The 21364-nt window shown below is 40.9% G+C and overlaps 1 protein-coding gene across 1 annotated transcript; it reads left to right on the plus strand.

Moving 5' to 3' along the window:
- Nucleotides 1–8167: 8167 nt before the first annotated feature.
- syt12 (synaptotagmin XII) lies at nucleotides 8168–21157 on the plus strand (the record flags this gene model as incomplete). Its single annotated transcript, XM_034686656.1, has 7 exons — nucleotides 8168–8237; nucleotides 8981–9174; nucleotides 10149–10550; nucleotides 16962–17177; nucleotides 18154–18274; nucleotides 18679–18812; nucleotides 19584–21157. Coding segments are annotated over 7 exons (1311 nt in total), but the record flags the coding sequence as incomplete, so codon positions are not given.
- Between the last annotated feature and the right edge of the window lie 207 nt (nucleotides 21158–21364).

Consider the following 21364-nt stretch of genomic DNA (forward strand, 5'->3'; position numbering starts at 1 on the left):
TAATCACTGGTCTTAAAATATGAAGCCAACGCAGAAGTGTTATAAACTGCAGTTCATCGAGTGTCCACTAGAGGCTGGCTGCAGAAACACTGAAAACAATATAGACTCAAGGAACGACTCGGTGCCAGACCCCCCCGGCCTGTTTGATGGTCATGTCTGGCCCATGTATTTGAAACACAAAAACACTCAAGAAGATCTTTACAGCATGACTTGACTTAAACCCTTTGGCTCTTGGGGGAGCATAGGTCATTTATGAACTTCTTCCAGCTGGTTCGGCGTTGAGCGATATTCTCTGCTTCCTTCCAAGATGTTCCTTTCTCCTTGAGTTCTGCCTCGACAGACCTTTTCCAGCTGTTTTACAGCATAAATAAACATGTTTACAGCCTGGTTCAAAAAACAGCTTAGGTTCAAATGACTAATTTCTCTGTTTGCACACACTGTACGGGGTGAATATTTTTTATAAGTTATTACTTTTAAAGATAACAAACTTAACGAGTTTTGCCCAAATAAGGACATAGCTGACTTGATTGACAGGCGGTTATCCTGTAGCTGTAAGCAAAAAGACTAAAGGCCCGCCTCTTTACTTCACACTCGCTCGACAGAAGTTGGGATGACTTCAGCATTTCAATAGGGCAACCGCCGACGATAAGCTTCAAAACAGCGCTTCAGAAACAGATGGGTGATGTCATGGATACTACGTCCATTTTTATACAGTCTATGCCTGTAACTCATCTCTGTAGGTCAGAACACAAGCCATCTTAAGACACGGGAGATAGGTTCAGGTATCTTAACTTAATGTTTCCCCAACAGTGCATATCCCAGCATGCTTTGTGCCCTGGACCTGCCTGGTTGTTCAAAGGGTTTAATCTGGAGTAGAGTGATTCGGATGTAGACATCCACTTTTTAGCTGTCCTTCATCAGGTAAATCAGCTTACTGGATTCGATCAGCCATCAGAGCTCTAGATGAGACTTCATGTTGCTTAGTTTGTCAACAGAGGGCGCCAAAACCCACACAAACTGAAAGATACTAACTGATGCTTTAATTGAATATTTTATGGTTGATTTCAACAGCTACTTGGGGAAATATTTCAAGGGTCAAATACTTGTTTTTTTCACAACCATCACATTCTATGTCAAAGCTGTTCAGCAGTTAAAAAGGATCAGGATCATCCAGATTTTTTGGATCAAAGTGGCTCCAATTCATCCCAAAGTTTAAAGAACACAAACCGGATTTTAATCCATATTAAGAAAAACAAGATTCCAGAAATCAAGATGACTTCTTAAAGTTATTTTTTTGGGGAAAATCTTTCCTTTATTGGATAAGACATCTGAAAAAAGGCAGGAAATTCAGAGAGTGGAGAGCGGGGATAGACATGCAGCAAATGGTCGAGGCCACAAGTTGAACCAGCGACTGCTAAGTGTAGCCTCAGTACATGGGGCGCATCCTCTGATCGAAACCCAAAACTGGCTCAAGATAATCCTGTTTTGTAATCCGTAATGTTTTTTTGGAACAACCTGTTTTCAAGATTGAAACCTTCAGAGCTCTAATATGATCAGATTTCCTTTGAACAGCTGGGCCTGCTCACTACCACTTAACCAAGTTTTCATAGTAACATAACTCTTTTTATCATTGAGGTGTTTAGATAAGGTGAATTTACCCATTTTGGACTCTTATTTAATGATTTAAAAGACATGTTTAATTGAATGTGATGTTTGAAGGTGGCCAGCATACTCTGTAAAGACTCTCAGACTTAACCAAGGTCTTAGTCACACTATTGAAGCTCCAGTACCATGCAGTGAAAAGATTTTGCACTTACTGTACGCTTCAAAGGCTTATCGGCAAACAAGGTCGGTAATACAAGACGGAAAGAAAAACTGTTTCCCTGCATAGCATCCATCTGCCAGCTCTGTGAGAGGGTTTCATCTCACTTTTCAGCCGCATGAAAAGTAATTACAGAGCATCTTTTACAGAGATCAGAGGGTTGATTGTAGTATTCAGCTCTTTTTAAATGGCTGTGGAAAAAACAGTGTTGTTAAGGAGGATTTAATGCATCCATCTGTCTCATACTCACATCATCGTCTAATGTTGAGACAGAGATTTTTGCACACAAACACCTAGTCCCAAATGAGTCTCTGATGCAGGGAGTCTAGAGTAACCTCAGACAATTAGTGACTTAAAAACTTGAGTTTGCAACCCATAATGCAGTGGGAGAATGTGTCAGTGTTGGACAGCATGCCCAATTGTTAAGTCTGACTTTTCCTCTGAGTTGTTATTCCTCGACAGCCTCATAACCGTTCTGAATAACAGCGTTTTACAGCTGCATTATTCAAACACCACTCACTGCTCATCATCGCTAACTGTGTTGCGAGTGGACACTGTGATGAGAGATTCATTTCACGCGTATCTTGTTAATTAAAAGCGTCCTCTGCACGGCTGCTCTCCGTGTGCACCAGGGGAAGACGGTCTCTTTACGCTATCGGAGGAATGTTATCAGACAGAGTCCCTGCAGCGCTGTGAGATAAATCTAAAGAAGTGAGACGGCCGTGATCATGCAGGCGTGAAGACTACACATCACTGGAGACGCTCTTATGCAGATATTCACCTCTCCTTTCAAAGCAATGTGTTAATGAGCTGTCATCTGAAGGAGAGTCTCACATCTGAAGAAGAAAACAGATGTGATATGATTCACTGACATGTGTTGATATCGTGGAAATAGGCATCATGGTTATACTTCATTCTCTGGTTTTAGTGTTTGCAGCTCAACCCTTCCTGATGAAAACATAAGGAACATTAATGTACAGACATGCAGCATTGTTATATCATTTCTTCTCCCTAATGCTGTTATCATCCTGTCTTTTTTCCCCATCCTGTCTCATTTTAGAGAAACCTGTCATCCTCCTCACATTGGCCTTCCCATCTCTCCGTCTGAACGCTCACCTGCAGACTGATTCCTCTAAATGAATTTTACACTGCAGCCATCCCATCTCCTCAGGTATCTCCAAATCAGGATTTATATGAAAGGGAACATCTCAAAATTTAAAACTATTACTCCAACTCCTCTTAACAAATGAACCTGAAACCAGAAATCTGGGGTCTAGATTTGTAGGTGTAATCACAGATGAGACTGCTCCATCTCCACAACACCCGAGGGCGTCCTGGGAGAATGAGATGGCAGTAGAAATTTCAGAAGACGTATGGGTTAAATCTCTTAAAAGCATACACTCTCGCTCAATTAACTCAAGACATCAGTTACTTCAGTAGAAAGTCATACACTGACTCCATTACTCACGCACCAAATAAGCTTGGCTTACGGTGCTCTCTAGTACTTTATATATTAAAAGGATCTGAAATGAGAGGTTTGGGGAAACAAGCAGATTCAACAGAAATGGCTGCCCTTCTTTGATTATGCATGAGCTCTGAGAGGACCCATATGACACCCCAATGCCTTTCAATTTGAGTTTAACATTTGTTTTTTTAAAGTTATATTCCTTGGTCTTTTTGCCTTTATTGATAGTACAGCTTAAGAGAGACAGGAAATGTGAGGAGCAAAGAGTGATTGAAGACATGCAGCAAATGATCACGGCCGGGAGTCTCTGTGACGGGGACTATAGCCTCTGTATGTGGGGCGCTTAGACCGCTAGGCCACCAGCGCCCCAAACATTTGTTATTTAAATGATTTGTATGAATGAATGACGATAGGACCTTGTCAACCAGAGCAAGCTTTGCCCCTCCTGACATGTGTAGGGAGGGGATGGTGGGTGGTGCTCTTGTTTTTTTACCTACCTAAATATTCTGTTTTTTTCTGAAAACTACAAATAAAGTAATACAAAATTATAATAATTAAAGTCAAGTGCAAAGCATGCGCAGAAACAACACACATTTATCTTTCCAATAAGATGTTCAAGGTCTGTCAGGTGGATACAGCGGGACAGAGTCTTGTGTTGTGTAAAGGCAGACACTTTATGGACAGTTCAGTCCCTCTTGTGTGAGTGTTTGTTACATTTTCTCTCACTCTACTACTCCAATAAAGCTTTAGAAGCCCACATTTGTTGACAGAGCTGCCAATCAATCATCTTTCTAAACTGAAATAACTAATTAAGACTTACATTTTCAGGATAATGGACACTTGGACATAAATCAGCATGATAAGAGCTAACTGCTATAACAGAAAGCATGTTTGAGATACATTTAATTGAAGTGTATTTTAATATTATAGTTTGACCCATGTTCCATCTGTCATAATGGAGGATGTTGTTTTAAGACCTATGCTGGGGGAGCTCTATAAGTGCTGGGTGTATCTGGGATAGCTGTTGTTCTATCCATGTGTTTTAGAGGGATGGTTTAAAGCTCCAATGAGGAACTTTCATTTTTGGACTAAGCACTACTTCTTATTTCTTTGCTGATCCCTCCCTCTATCTTTGGACCAGTATTCTGTAACAACACAGTGATCATGCACATATCATCAAGTGTAAATCTTTAGGGTACAAAATGAAACCATGGCTGTTTCTGCAGTGAGCTGTAAATAGCTACGTCTGACACCGACCAGATGGCAGTTATAGAGGCGTTAAAAAAATGACTGTATATAAATAATTTTGCCACTGATGGTCTAGTTCTCTACTGGAGGTCATCAAGAGATCAGTTTGTCTCATCACCAGCTCAGAACTCCTCTCAGGGGCTTTAAGTGTACGCATTTGGAAGAAGACGGCAGTGGCTTTTTTTTTTATTGCGAGAAAACAAATTGAAAACCTCTATATTAAAGGATAATTGCACCTTTTAATCTTCTTAATCCTCTAATCCGCTGACACTGAACTCATGTTAATAGACTCTCCAAAGCTGCAGTAGGCGAATGTGTGATTTCATATCTTCAGATGCATTTCTATTTCCGTTTACTTAGACATCATTGTTTGTATCCCGCTGCCTTAAGCCCACTGAGGCGACCAGAGCGCCCACGCTGCCTCATTGTTATTAATAAATCTGTCTGATACAGTGTCATCCATTCTCTACTCCTGCTTCTCTTCTTTCTTCTCCAAAGCTTCCTCTGGACCTTCTCTACTCTCATTTGTCACCTTAAGCCGAGCAGATCTGAGCGATGCTGGGGCTGACTGAGAGGGGAGGAGAGTGGAGGGAGGGGTGGAGGAGGGGTGGTGCTCGGTGCTCCCCTCTCTGCCAGAGATTCCCCATGCTTTGCTAATGGCACATCAGCAGCTGTCAGTGGGCCCTGCACTGCGTCAGCCGCTTTAATTGGCCTGCATGGTCGTGGTCTGCAAAGCGCTCAGCAGAATTGAGTCAACCCCCCCTCCCCAGGCCCACCCCCGTCCAGCTTTTTTTTCTATATCATTAGTGTAATGCTCCCGTTTCCCTAGAGTCGCTGAGATATGGGGAGATTCCAACAAGAAGGGGAGGAGGAGGAGTGAGTCACACGCCAGCATCCATCGTTTCTTTTTTTTTCCTTCAGTTTGCGTAGGAAGAGAAGGTCACAGAAAAATATTGTTTTCTTTTGGTTCCTGAAAAACAGCCCTCACTGCTATTTTTAAGAAGGAGCCTTGACAATGGTATTGATTTCCTTTTGCAAACTAAACAAACCTAATAGCTGCATGCTCAGAGAGGGAATGTGTGGTCAGTGACTCAAACCAGAAGCCTCACTGAAGGCTGGGAGCAAGTTTGCAGAAAGAGTCACATATTATATTTGTCACATTTTAAAGCAATAGTACATTTGACACAGTCCGTGCTATACATTTCTACTGTGCTCTGTTACCTTCAACTAGCTAACAGCAGTCACATGTTTACTTATAAGATGGAGCACCTTGTCTGGAGGGCTGCCAAATCCCACACAAATAGAAAGTTCCTCACAGGAGCTTTAAGTAGATGAGTTGCCTTAACCTGTCCAAATTTACACCACAGCACTGACAGATTAAAACAAAATGTCTTTCACAGCGTTACAGAGTTTACAGGGTACTGATGCTCAAAGTCTTCTTGCAGATGGAGGACCATATCAGATAAGCCTTCATCAGGTCATTATTTGGAATCAGAAGGTATAATAGCTTTAAAACTTAAATTAATAGCCTAGGCTTTTATGTGTGTCCAGTTGTGGCTCAGAGGTAGAGTTAGTCATATCTATAAGGTTTGTGGTTCGATCCCAGGTCCAACGGTCCACATACCGAAGTCCTCTTGAGCTGTAAACTTAACCCCCAAATTGCCCCACATGCCTGTGTCAGGGGTGTGCATTAGTTAATACCAGTGTGAAATGATGGATGTGATGTAATGTGAAAGCTGTATCTACACACAGTTCATTCACTGTCTGTCTTTATTTGGGACAGTTGTTTAGAGCAGACAAGCTTCCACTTTTTTTTTCAAGATTTGGAAATTTTGAACAAAACTTTTGCAAAGATGGGGAATAAAACAGTTGATTTACAACAACAAGAACATTTACATGCATACAAAACAAATAACAATCAGTTACAAATCACTAATGTGATCATGATTTGAACTAAGGGTCCGCAGATTATCAGCCTTGGCCTCTGGGTCTGTTTGCACTCACCACTCAGTAACCTCTAATGTCCCGCCCACTACACTCTCTGATTGGCTAGTCTACACAGGAATTTGTAACATATCTGTACAGTTGGTTCATAGTTAACTCCTGTATAAGATGTTGAAAGTTTGAGTTTTGATTAAAAATTTGCTAAAGGCATTGAGACAAAGTTTGCTGTTGGAGTTTGTAATATTCCAAATTCTTAATATATGACAGAACGTTTTTCATTTTTACCTTAATTGTCATATAAGTTCCAAGTATTGGTTATCAGTCTCATGAACTAATAATAATCAATATTGGTATCATCCCTGAAAAAACAATATTTCTCAACCCCTACTTTGTACAGTACAGTGCGTCAATATACTTACCTGCTGCACTGAGGGGGAAACATGTTTGTTTTTGTTGTAATATCAACCTTTACATTTATAAACCCAGCACAAGAAGTAACCTCCCCACTAGACTACCTGGGTTGTACATTTTTTCAGTCTTTGTCCTGATCATTTAAAGGAAGACTGAAACACCAAACGATGCCTTGCTTGTACGCTGTGAATGCACACACAAATTTGATGCTCCAGCTAATCATTACTCCTCTTCCTCATTGCCAATCTGAAGTCAGCGTTTATTTTACTGTCAGAAGTTTAAGTTCAGCTTTATGTTCCCCCTTATTCTCTTAAATCAAAAGAGAAATGTAGCCCGGCTGCTCCTCCTGACTTTTGTGGTGCTCACTCAACAGCCCGGAAGAATTCAGGTCCTGCTTTTTCTCTGTGCAGTGATGGCAGTAGATCAGTAGATGTGAACTGTAGCATTTGAGTGTGACTAAAGAAAACCTGGCGCTTCACTGCACAAACAGTGAGGCAGTTAATGTGTACAGGCTTCTATTTCAGACCTGCCTTTATTTGTTACATCCTCCTCGTAAAAAAGACCCTGCCTTCAATCTGGACCTGCTTTCATTTGAAGTTTCATGGTTGCTTAGGTTAGATACCGTGTTACTATATTAACCTGAAGAGTAGTGGTGGTAAAGTATGATTCATGTAGTGCTGAGGTCTGCAGGATTTTATTCCAAACAATCACCTCACTGATTAGTTTCCCCCTCTTCTTGAAGGACCGTTTATTGTTGGTATGTAAACCTGCAGAGTGCTGACTCTCTGTTGTACCCAGAGTCCTGACATCACTTTGTTATGCATGCATGTTATGCGTGCGTGTTATTGTGCATCCGCCTCATCCTGTTCATGTATCTGAAGCAGCAGCAGATGTCAGGAGTCATCAGGCTCTCAAGCTATGTTTGCTGTGCACTCATAAGAAGGTTAATTGGGTAAAACTGACTGTGACTTACAGTGACGGCAGAAGATTTAGGCTGATTAGGATGACCTTGCTTTCAAGATTGTAAGATGTAAGTCACAAGATGAAAAGATTTATCAATTACATTGAATACGGAGGAGATCATCTTTTAGCTGCATATTCAGATTTACAGGAAAACCAATATTTTTTATCGGGTGATGAATCACCAAGCTGTGATTATGAATAATATCTTGGATTATTTTATTTAGTCCGAATCCGTCTACATCTTTATGTGTCTGACTTTTCTCCCTCATGGTCTCTGACATTAAAGAGCCGTTTGAACTGATGCTTGTGTTTCTCTTCTTCAGGCTGGCTGCAGCACCATGTCCTCAGCTCAAAGTGAGGATATACCAGGCTACCATCTGAGCGGTGAGTGGGCACACACCTTCTCTGACTGTTTTCCTGATGTGCATGTGTTTCCTTGTGTGGATTGATGCTTGCCCCCTGTGTTGTAAAAGTGGAAGATGTGCATCAATCTGTAAGGGATGAGGCTGTTAGATTTTCATTGAGTGATGTACGTTTGTACATCTTAGGTTTATTTGACAGCTTTTGACACTTTTATTCACAGGCTGTATAACATCTATGGCTCTGTCTGCTGCAGAAGGTCATCAGTGTTACAAAAAACACTGGCCCAATAATTGGCTTATTTCCTGTGTTAAAAAAGCAGAGATAAAGCTGTCAGAATCCTCCCACGAATGAATTCATCTCAAGAAAGCCAGCTGAGCTCTGGATTGTAACGCTTCTCTGAAATACTGGTGGAGATGCTCTGACATTTCATTCATTTCAGTTTCAATCTGAGTGTCATGTTTTGTCCAAATGTATCCCAAACTATTATCTGATTTCAATAAAACTTTATGCATCTCACAAAGCCGTCTCGATGCTCAGCGCTACATGAAAAGACTTAATCAGCGGCTAATGCTCTCTGACTGTTCAGTGGCTGTGAGCTTGTGAATTTGCTTTCTGGTCTTTTAAAGTTTCTCTATCATCTCCATTCTTCTTCTGTGATTAAACTTTCAGTCTATTAAAAGACAGTCATGAAGTCATACATCTTGTTTCCCTTCATGAAGCGGATGTCAGTGATCAGCTCTTCTCTCTTGGGGTTTCTGTTTCAGTGGTGCGTAACCCGCCCGGCTGGGAGGTGGGGATCTACCTGGTGGGCTTCTTCGTGCTGCTGGGCGTGGCCGGGCTCAACATTTGGAAGTTGTGGAAATCTGGAACCTTCCCCGCGCCGTCCCCCTTCCCCAACTTTGACTATCGATATCTGCAAGAAAAATATGGAACCTCCTTCTCAGAAGTCAGACAAAAGGTACATTTACATTCAAGCTTCTCAAAGATATACATCTTAAAGTTTTCCACAAGGCAGGCTGGTACGAGGTTCAAGTAGTGAAATCAACAATCAGTCTTTACTTGTAAAAAGTGACTAACAGTTATGCGGTACAGAGGGTCAACAATCTGCAGTTTTTCTGTCCAATTTAAACTTGCAGCTGCTGATCAAATCAAAGTTTCATGTGATTGGAATTTTCATGCTCTTTGCTCTGCTCTCAGTTTGACTTCAGAGTCTTTGTCCTCAATGTGACGTGACCAACTTATCATCAGAGGATGATCCTAGGTTATTATTGGTGTGGAGTTCTGTCTTTGTAGACAGGATCATCACATCTTTTATGATAACAAGTACTCTTTCCATCTTTTTGACTATACAAGTTGTAAATTCATTCATCAAGTTTTGTCCACCTAAATAAGTTTAGCTTGTTCACTTTCTTCTTTGCAAATTTAACATGTTTCCAGATCTTAGAAGTAGCTTTAATGATATTTAGAGTAATGGCCAACACAACACTAGGAACAGTTTAAACAACCTGAGTTAAGATAGATAAATAAAACTGATGAAGTATGGAGCTGTGTTGCATGTAGCAGCTTCCTGTTTATCTCCGCACCTTCACTGTTTCAGCCCACTTGACTCATCTCTTAGAGCTGGTTTCAAAAACAGGAGGTATCAACTCCTAAAGAGTGCATACAAAGGATTTTGCACTACCTTCCCATAAAAACACAACAAGACAGCAACATTTAGCAGCTTGCTCGGGGAGTTAGTAACGTTTTAAGAGCTGCAGGGACAGATTTCCCAGAAAAATAGAGCAAAATGCAAATAAGTGTTGAATGATGATATCATTATTAAAATGCTATCATTGCGAGTGATATGCTGATTTATTTGGGGTGTGAAACTTTCAGATTCTCATGTCTCTGTCTTAATTCCTTTTTTAATCCCTTGCCTGTGTCCTCCCAAAGCGAGTTGCTGCCAACAACCACCGGCGGACCTCCACCACCTCCAGTCGCAAACCCAGCCTGGCCCTGGGCGACACCCCTGATGGTTTCAGGGATCTGGGCCACCTGGAGCTGATGAGCAGGGAGCTGGACCCGACCGGCATGGCTCAGCTCAACCGATCCATGTCCACAGACTCACTCAGCTCCATCTCCTCCATCGCCAACAACTTCGGCCACGACTACACGGTCGGCCAGCTGGAGGTGACGCTCGAGTTTGAGCCGTCCAGGCAGGGTCATGGGACGGGACTGCTCCACATCTCTCTGCACCAGGGAAAAGACCTGCTGGAGAGGGAGGAGGGGGATTTCCCGGGATGCTTCATCAGAGTAACTCTGGGGCCTGATGAGCTCAATGTGGGAGTCACAAGGGTAAGGTCACAGTCGTGCTCTCTTCTTGTTAGGCCTGCCTTTTGGTGTACCACGTCTTGCTATCACGTTATGTCTTAAAAAAGAGAACACTGGATTGATCAGATGAGGTTTTTCTCAGCGTTTGAAGCTGATTATACTGCTGGTCAAAGACTTTGAACAGAGGAGCTTGAGAAGTCTGTAGCTTATACCTTTCTGGCACTTTTAACCACATTTTTAACACACTGATGAAGAGACTTCTTCATATTGCACAAGTCTTTGTTGCAAGTTGGCAGGATGGAATAGTTGTTTGAACTGTCCCATGATAGCAAGACTCTTTGAACCCACACCAGCCTACTGGAACATTTTCTCTCTGAAGTTTGCATGATCTCCCTCAAAGCTGGTTGAGTTTTCTTCATGCTTTCCAGCTTGAAAGAGATTAAAAGGCAGCTCTGAATCTCTAAATTCCCAGTTAGCATGACTTTTAGCATGAAGGGTTGTTCTGTACGTCTTAATGTGTCAGCCCAGTTAAGGTGATCTTCCCAGGATGTACCTAAGCTTTCACCCATTATCAGCAACTCTCTTTCTTTGGAATGAACCTTGTTGACCTGTTGTTTTGCTTTAAAGAATCAGTGGGTTAGGGGTGAGTTATTTCTAGTTCTGGAAACATTTTATACACCCTTAGAAGTTTTGAACAAATGTTGGCCTTAGAACCAGTGGGTTCCTGATTTTCTTGATGCATGCATGTGCAAAACACAGATGGTGGCACGATACACATTCTTACCAAATGTGTCAACTATAGCATTAACTACAGCCTGTGGTAAGGCAACAAGTGCAGCTATGCACAAGGAAAACTGATGCAGAGAAAAATGGTACTTGGTATTTGGGGTATTTTTGCCTTTATTTGATAAGACAGCCGAAGAGAGACAGGACATTGGGGAGTAGAGAGTGAGGGGAACACATGCAGCGAATGGTAGAGGCCGGGAGTTGAACTAACAACCACTGCATTAAGGACTGCAGCCTCTGCACATGAGGCACGCACAATCACTGAGCCAAACCAGCAGCGTGTATTTTTGATATTTGCACACACTATCCAGGATATCGCACTGATCCTAAGAATGATAAATGACAATCACCATATTTTTTATCAGAGTCCAGACCTTAAAGGCTTTAGATTCACAGCGATAGAGGATAGAAATATGAAGTAAATATAGTAACCCAGGATCAAATTCTTTAGTCTGTAAGAGTGAAGCCTCATGCAACCATCTCCACACTTATTGAAATATTGAAGTAAAGCCAGAGCATGTTTTTATCCTCACAAACATATGTCCTTTAAAGATGAAGCAGGCCCTTCTTTTATGCTACACAAGGAGGGGAAAACTTTGAGCATAACTGCCACTAGACTAGTAAACGGGCCAGAGTTTGAGTTCTGAAGGGGAAAATGAAAGGAAAAGCCTCTCAGATGGTTAATTAGCAGTTAAGCTGGGACGACTGAACTCATGAAAAGGACTGAAGATAAAAGTGATCTCTGTGAAGTCGAAGTGAGTCTGTAGAGTCTGAAGCTTTTTTTGCGATTGGGGCAGCTTTGGCTCACTTGAACTGTATTGAAGGTTTTAACCGCGGCTGAATTTTAGACAGAGTCACTGATACGTACCTCAGGCCGAGAGCTTTGATCCTGCAGCCTGACAGATCAATCCTTCTCTGTCTGACAGAAGAGCCTGTTTCATTTGGCTGGACTGAGCTCCCTGAGGGCTGGATGAAGCGAGGAAGCTGGATTACACGTCTCTCACCTTCATCGGGGGACGATGTGATCAGTCTTATTCACTTTAAGATCCAACCTGTTACTATTGTTCATCTACCATTAAGATTACTTAGATGGTGACTTGTAAAGGTATATATTGTGAAGTGTTGAGTTCAAATTGTTGATAATGATGCTAGAATTTAACAATAAGGATGTGTTGAGTTCAGGGAAATCATTATAACCACAAGAGGTTTTGCAAACTGTTTCCAAATCAGTGACAGAACTAATATGATACTGAGATTTCTTGAATATAGAAGGATTTTTTTGGACATTACACCCTTCCCCATCCCACTCTGTTTAAAAATCTCACAATTTCAGATGAAAATGCTCTAAATATGACAATGCAAGATTAATGATGTAGAATTCGTGCAGGTGGTGGCCCAGAGAGAGAGACTAAAAAGCAGGAAGATTAAGAATGATGGTATTCAAAGTAAAAGCACTCATAGTGACAGAATTACTTCTTATTAAGCTTTATTCAAATAGATTGTTGAATTCCCTTTTAATTAGTTCTTTCCTTTTACTTCTGCACAGTTTTTCCTACACTTGCTCTTTTTTATTTTGCTCTGTTGGATAGTTGATCCCATGAAAATGTGTGCCAAAGAAACTAATTTAGCAGTCTCTTCAACAAAAACTTGAATTGCGACTAACAGACTCTTGTGAAGGTAAGAAAAAACTCTTGAGCACAATTTATTTCCCGCAGCTACAAACAGGATCCCAGAATCTGCAGGTGGACAACATCAAAGTGTGGTTAATGTTAGCAGAGCCACCATCCTTTAGTCCGCCTTGCAGGTTGACATCTGTATACTTGTGCAGGTTATGTATCACTCCTGTCGAGGGGTTACATGCCACTTTAATTAGAAACAGCCTACCTCTAACTTTATCTCCATTCTCTAGATTAAAATACTGCCAAACCACGCTGCGCTACAAGATGCCATCTGTCATCCGTGCTGGTTTACATCCAGGTAGTTGAGCATTGTAGCATTACATTTTATGGCATTTAACCAAAGATACAGCCCCGGCCAGGTGACTGCACTACAGCTTAGATACAACATGTAACCAGCCAATCGTTTAGTCCATTAAACATCATCACTCTCGCTAGTATTCACTCTAGAAGACTGAAATTCAAGTGTGAGATCAAGTGTGAATGTGTGTGTGTTCACTTGGCTGAAAAAGAGGCAGTGCTTTGGATTGGTCCAGTGAAAAGCTGCATTATTCCAAAGGATTGTACAGAGCTGCACATGTTGTTTTTAAGTATTGTAAAGCCAGCTTTGAGGAAGCTGCACAACTAAGTTTCTTTTGTAACCTTAACTGACCTTTGTTGTGTAAAAATGAGGTAAAATCAAATTGATTACAGCAAGTCAACCCTAAATTCTGATTGTGCAGGATTCTGTAAAGTTCTTGTCTTGATCTTTCTTCTTTTTAGACTCCCTGACTGAACTGATTTCATAAAAACCATCAAACTAATGTAAAGGGTCTTTTTGACAGCAAAAGAAAACTGTTTACATTCCTCCATCTGCTGCACCTGCTACTCTCCTTCTGCTCCTAGCTCCACTCTGCCAAAACAAAAAAAAATCTCTACTCCCTGCCTGTGTGTGTGAGTCATCAGCCTCGCTCTCCCCCTGGTGACTGTGGATTTGTACAGTTTGTTCAGGCTGACGGGGGGACGACACACACGCTCTCCAGGGCTCCCTTCACTTGGGCGCACTGTGCTGTTGTATTAATGCGTCCGGACTGGGTGTAATAATAATGGAGGCGGCCTCTTTAATGTCGAGGAGTGGTGAGGACCAGAAGAAATGCTGACATCAGCTGCACTCACCCTGATGGTCAACAATGCTTCTCTTCCTCTCTTTTTTTTGCCTTCTGTCGCTCATTTTCTTCCAGAATGATTCTTTGTTTTACTGTCTCTCATCACTCGTCCCTCTTTCATCCTCATTTCTTTTTCTCCCCGCTTCTGTTTTTGTAATAATGTGTCACCCCTTCTTCTATCACTCTCCCTCTCTCTGTCTACATGCCTCTCTCTGAGCCTTTATTGCCTCATTTTCACCGCACACATCGCCATTGTTATCCCCCAAGCAATAATCCTGACAGTGCAGACAGACTCACATTGTGGATGTCTCTGAGAGCAGGATTGTGTGCTGCACTGCCTGCTTTGGATGCTTTATATGTCTCTGTACATATTTACAGAGCAGCAGCAGCAGCACCTTTTCTACAGTCTGCAGGTGCAGGGTGTATGATTATCATGCTGTTCAGTTGCACAATATGAGACACGATCCAAGGTCAGGATCTCACACCCTGCGTTCTGAATGAACAATCCATCTGTGGCACAGTGAGTTGTTGCTTTCAATTTATCAGAGACACCTCATGCTGACCCTGCACCACACGTGCTGTTGTTTTAGTCTGTTAAAGTGTATTTGTATGCAAGCTTCACTGCTGCTCTCAGAGACATCCCTCATTGGATTTCACACTGTTGTGAAAAAGGGATACTATTGAATCCCCTGTCTCCTGCATATGCACTAGTTGCCTGGTAACTTCCTCGCGCTCTGTGGTCCCTTATTACAGGCAATGCATCATCTGATGGTCCTAAAGTCAGCATCAGCCATATAGAAAATGACGGTCACTTTGCCTGTGGCAGCTGAGACTCTTCTTTTGACAGAGAGGTTCTGGTGTTATCAGCTGGTCGGGCCAAACTGCCTCCAATCTGTGTTTTTCTTAGTAAACGCTGTGAGGGCTGCCAGAGAAGACTGTGAGGGTAATGTGAATCATTTTGAAGCAAGTTGAAGAGATTTACACAAAAATAATGTTTCATGGCCTGCAGATGATTTTTCTGGTGATTCATTGTGTTGGCTGATACTGTCCGAAGAAATAACAAGGGAAGGAATATGTTAGGTAATTTGAAATGTTGATAAAAATATCCTCAACATCTTGGTGTTTTAGGCATGGTAGGTTTTCAGCAATGCAGAAATCATGCAACCTGGGAATGCGATAAATGTCTCCTTTTCTGCATTGTCCTTTACATGATTAAGATGGGTCAAATTTCAAGACATTTTATTCACATACAGAGATGTTTTGGGATTTTGTACAAGATAGATTTGGATAAAAGCACCAGTGTGGGAGATTTAGGTGAATCTATGCACAGAACTCACCTCAACTCTCAACTCTATAGCACCATTCATACGTAAAAGCATGCAGCCCAAAGCGCTTCACCAAAGAACAGAGAGACAGTAAACAACAGAAATGGATAAAATAATTAAAGACATAATAAAATAATACTTAAAAATAAAATGAAATGAATCCAGTAAAATTAATACAATAAGTAAGAGTAGAAATCAGAATTAAAAATCAATTCAAGTTAAAAAGATCAGGTTATTACAAGAAATAAATAGATCAGATAATATCATATATTTATAAGATAATACATATTATGTTTGAATAATAATAATAATAATAATAATAATAATAATAATAATAATAATAATAATAATGATGATGATGATGATGATGATGATGATGATGATGATGCAATCCAGGGCTAAAAATAAATTAATACAATTACAAAGCTAGATTAAAAAGGTAAGTCTTAAGTTTACTTTTAAAAACACCCTGAGAGCTCCCCATTCTGATGTCCAGAGGCAGAGCGATTCCGTTTTGGTGCATGAGAACAGAAAGCTCTCTGGCTCTCATAAATGAAATATAACCTTCAAAAGTAAGTTTTCACGAGTGTAGAATTACCTCAGAATAACCTAAAAATCCGTTCTTTATACCTTAGGAAGGAGCAGATTTTCTTGCATGGAGTCTGTCATGTTGCACTGTCATGTTTCTACAGTAGCCTGTCTATCGTATAAGATAAACACAGACTTCAGCGAGGGGCTCTGGCATTTTTCCAAAGTGTGTAGATTCTAACAGAGCTTGGAAGTGGATCAGTTATCAGCTAGTTGCAATCCACAACTGAGCCGCTAGATGCCACAAAATACTACCGTTTACATATTCCTCCTTTAAATCAGATGACTCCAGATTACACCTTATTGTCTTTGCACACAGTAAGCAAGGGAACAACAGCATGTCTGACTGTTGGAATCAAAACAAAAAGTAGAAACAGCAGCAAAGTGCATAAAGAGAGACTTTCTCAGAGTGAAAAACACGTCAGTTTGAAGTAAACTCTGTATGAGTGAGTGTCACTATTATAAGCACAGTTTGAAGATGTTTCTCAGATTTCAGGCTCCATCTTTCCTAAAACAGTAAAAGCGATAAATTCAGTGTGTGGTTCTGAATTTTGAAAAGTTAATCCCAAAAAATACAGTCTTGCCAAAAACAGAGTCCTCATTAAAGTTCATACTCTGTAGTGTATAGTGCCAGGAGATTCAAGGGTGCTACTTCCTCAGCAGAGAGGAGTTTGAAGCTAAAATTTAACTCCACTCTCCTCTCTTTATTACAGAACGAGCAGAAACCTCAGCGTTTTATGGCAGAAAGCCTTTGTGCTCATGTTTTTATCACATCTGTTTATTGGTGCAATGAACTAACATTGACCCAGGTGACCTCAGATGACCTGAGTTGAATTATCTGACAGCTGAATGTTAACAAAAGTAATATATTCAGATTATTATACTTTCTTTTTCTTTTTCTTCTTCTTCTTGCAGGTCCAGACGAATGCATTCACCGTGAATTTTGATGAGCGCTACTCCATCCCCGTGGACCTGTCCACACTGGAGGAGTACAACCTGTGTTTCGCTGCTTTTGGGATCGATGCTGATGAGAGAAACATCAGCGCTGGGGTTGCAGATCTGAAGCTGTCAGACCTGGACCTGACCATCAGAGCGTTTAACGCCTGGCTCTATCTTCAGGATGTTAATAAGGTGACATACAAAACAGTAGAGTTCAGTTTGAGATATTTCATTTTAAACTACTAAAAACAAGAAAACAATTCACAACAATTGATATTGTGGATTTTTGGACACTTTTCCAAAGGCATGTGTTACCTCTCAGTTAAATTAGAGCATTATATGCAGAATAGAGGGGGCATGGTGGTGTACGAGGACCCCTGCTGGACGTTCATTGAAACTACACGTCACATTGTAATGTCATATAAAAACTAAAGAAACAAAGTAAAGTTGATCATTTTTACATAACTCAAGGATCAAATGTTATCCAATTTAAAGACATCAATTGTAATTTATTCAGTTATTTTAAAATCAGATAAAAGTAATGACATACATACGAAAACAGTCTCTATACACACACTTGTTAACGAGTAAGGAGACACAGGTGAGAACAAGGAGGCGCAGGTGTAGACAATCAAAGAGGAGGGAAAACACTGGAAGAAAAATTAAAACAAACACACAAGGAGGAATAACTACAAAAATAAAACAGGAGACACTAGACTAGAGACACACACAAGGCTCACTAAGAAACACACAAGGAACAACACAAGACAAGGATCACTAATCATAACCAAGACAGAATATAAACAGGGATGAAAAACAGGGTAAATGTACAAATTAAAACCAGAAATCAACAACAGAATACAACAAAGAAAATACAAAACAAAAGCAACTCATGACAGTATTAGTTTTACACAGCTATTATGACTCAATCATTTAAATTGAGCATTTAAAATACAGAAAATGAAGCCACCTGAATAAGCTTTGTTTATGTGTATTCTGCCTTGTCCTTTCTTTAAGTATTCCATCTCACAACTGACGTGTCTCCTGTCTCCACATGTACAGTTACCATCCTGTGAATCCTTCAATGTAGGAGATATTTTTTCCTCAAAGCAGACTTCCAGTGTGTCTTTTATTAAATGTCTGCTGTGCTGTGGTGTTGCTATTACAGGCTGTGGATGCAGTTGGGGAGATCCTGCTGTCTCTGAGTTATTTGCCGACTGCAGAGCGCCTCACAGTGGTTGTTGCAAAGTGCAAGAACCTGGTGTGGACCAACAGCAAGAACACTGCAGGTCAGGGACTTTGGTTTGTTTGCTGTTGTGTGTGATTTCTGTTTCTCTTGGTCCAAACTGTGGGAAAGATCTGCTCCTTCGAATCAATAACAGACTCTTATTGTCAACACAAAGATACGTTTAACCTCAGGATGGGGGTTAAATGTCTTATTCATTACATTAAATGTCCAAATGAGTGCAACAGCAGCATTAACTGATAAAGGTCACACACTGAAACACTATTATTGTTGCACATAGGTAATCGTCTGTACAGAACAATGCTTCTTATTCATGACACCTTAAAGAGGAATTTACTTCCTGCTCCACAGACTGTGTGTGCGAGTGTGTGTGTGTGTGTACATGTGTCTCAGGTTTTAGAAGCCCGACATGTGGTGGTAACCTTATTCCCTTGTCCTCATTATCAGATCCGTTTGTCAAAGTGTATCTCCTGCAAGACGGGAGGAAGATCAGCAAGAAGAAGACCTCCACCAAAAGAGACGACACGAACCCCATCTTCAACGAGGCCATGATCTTCTCCGTGCCGTCCATCGTCCTGCAGGTGACACTAAACTTCTCCTGCATGATGAAAGCACGGCGTGAAAGTCAATTCAATCCATGTAGGGAATTTAGGTCAAGGCGAAAAGATAAGGTGTGTGAAATGTGATAACACAAACAGAATAATAAACCAACGCTGCCAAGTTAGCAACACAGAAGTGCTCAGGTTCATAACACTACAAAGGAAGAGTTCTGCATGCTTGTTGCTAACATGCTCAAAGTGAAATGCTAACATGCGAGGATCAGGCAGGCATAATATTTCCATTATTAGTCACTGTCGCGCCTGCAAGTAATCTTTGATTAGTAGCTCTTAAGAGTAAACCTAAGGCTTTAATGTGCAGACAAAGCAAAAAACCCCACAGGTTGCAAGGAATTAATTCTGTAGACCACATAGAGGCTCAATAAGAGAAGCTGGCAATCACAGTATTGAAGGTTAGTGAAGGTATGAACATAACTTCACCTTCATGACTATCTAGCTACTTAAGGAATTAAGTGGTAGCTTGATGACTGACTGACATTGCCGTATCTAAAAAAGTCCCAGGGATGTAATTTCTCTTATACTTGAAGCAAAAATTCCAAACCAGCCAAACTGTAATGAAATGAAATGCAGCAAAGAGATTAAACTGTCAAATAAAAACAGATGTTGTAACTGTAGTAAGATGTTGTAAGTTCATTAAAGTAATCCTGTTAAGATCTGCAGGACCTCACACTGTGAAGAAAGACGCTGAGTCATCCTCACACAGCAGGTTGTGTAACCCGGCTGTGTTGTTTGCAGGAGCTCTCCCTGAGGGTGACAGTGGCCGAGGCAACAGACGACGGCCGGGGCGAGAACCTGGGTCACGTGATCATCGGCCCTGAAGCCAGCGGGATGGGGATCACTCACTGGAACCAGATGCTGGCCACCCTGAGGAAACCTGTGTCCATGTGGCACCCTCTGCGCAGGATCTAGTCCTCTTAAACCCAGTCCACGCCCGACCTGATTTCAGTAAAACACTTGCTTCTTCACTTTACGTTCACCTCTCCTCCTTAGGATGGTGCCATGCTTGGATTTTATTGTACTACAGTAAGAGTCATGGGCTCATGGGACAATACTTTTTGTGATGTATGTCGCTCTGATGGGGATTTACTTAATAAAGTAAACACCTTATCTATAAATCTATAAAAGCCAGTGTTTGACCTCAAACTAGATGTTTTCATTGATCCCTGGTTCAAACATGCAGTCAAACTGAATCTTATGTATTTTACTTCTTTCTGGCTGGGATGCATCTTGGGTAATGGAGGCGTTAAGCTTATAGACCATATTCACACAGCAGCCTCTGAAGTTTTCTGACGTCGTGCTCAGGATGGAAAACTCCAATACTTTTGTAATGTGATACTCTGAGTCACTGACAATCAGTGTCATGAATTTAACACCCCAAGACTGACCAGCAACTGAAAAGACACTGACAAATTTAAATCTGGAAGGAAACCTGGTCATATTTCAAGATAAAAAGACACATCAGATGATGTAATTTTTTCTTAGTAAAGCTAATGTTTGCTTGGAACAAATGCATAGCTAGTGTACATCTTATTTGACATAATATTAGCATAGTAATGTCATTTAGGAAGCCAAGAGGATGCTAGAAGTAGCTACTGTTGTTTTACATTTTAGATATGGATGGATTTCCCTCCAGATTTTTGTCTCTAATTGTCTTTTTTGCTACTTCTTTGTTGAAATGATGATAGTAATTGTCAGGTACCATATATTTATAAAGCTTAATACTGAATATGAAAGGGTAACATTATCACAGGATTCAAACTTCCCAACCTGAGCATGACGTCAGAAGAAAATGGCTTCCGTGTGAATATGGAAAATCCCAAATTACCTTCATTTTACACTTCAGTACGTTTTCAGATTCAGTGTAATCACTTTTCCCCCTTGGCATGAAAACCAGGCTGAAAGGACACAGAAATGTATAAATATTTTCCCCTTTCAAAAGTCTAGACCTGAGATTTTGTACTTTGAGTTTGGACTTTCACTTAAAGAAGCCCAGACCTGACATGTGTGACCCCCCCCCCCCCCCCCCCCCCCCCCCCCTCTCTCTTTCTCTCTCTCTCTCTCTGCATGGTGCCTACTCTGGTTGTAGCCTGTTTTAGCTGTCTAAAGAACGACTAACTGGGCGGAGGGGTGGAATCACTTCTCTTTCAGGAAGAAACGTCTTTGTCTTTTCAAACCAGTCATCGATTGCGCCTACTTGATTGATCGCGTAGCTGTTTTTAGAGCCGAGTTGAGTTAGCTTTATTGGATTTGCTTGTGTCATTTGTTAACAGTGAGACTGAAAAATAATAAAGGTTTTGGTATGTTCAGTATCTATTGTGCTTTTGAAAAAAATATATCCAGGTACTCTTATCCAGGTGAAATAATTGTAATTTGTAGCAGTTGTTACAGGGTGGCCAAATCGGATGTAACTATCACATAAACATCGTATCACTATTTTTACCATGATTAATGCAATACAAGTTGCATACGCATATTTAACAGTGTAAATAATCTACTTCACACTTACTCTCCTTGCA

This window comes from Notolabrus celidotus, chromosome 6, assembly GCF_009762535.1.
Source record: "Notolabrus celidotus isolate fNotCel1 chromosome 6, fNotCel1.pri, whole genome shotgun sequence".
In the NCBI taxonomy this organism is placed as follows: domain Eukaryota; kingdom Metazoa; phylum Chordata; class Actinopteri; order Labriformes; family Labridae; genus Notolabrus; species Notolabrus celidotus.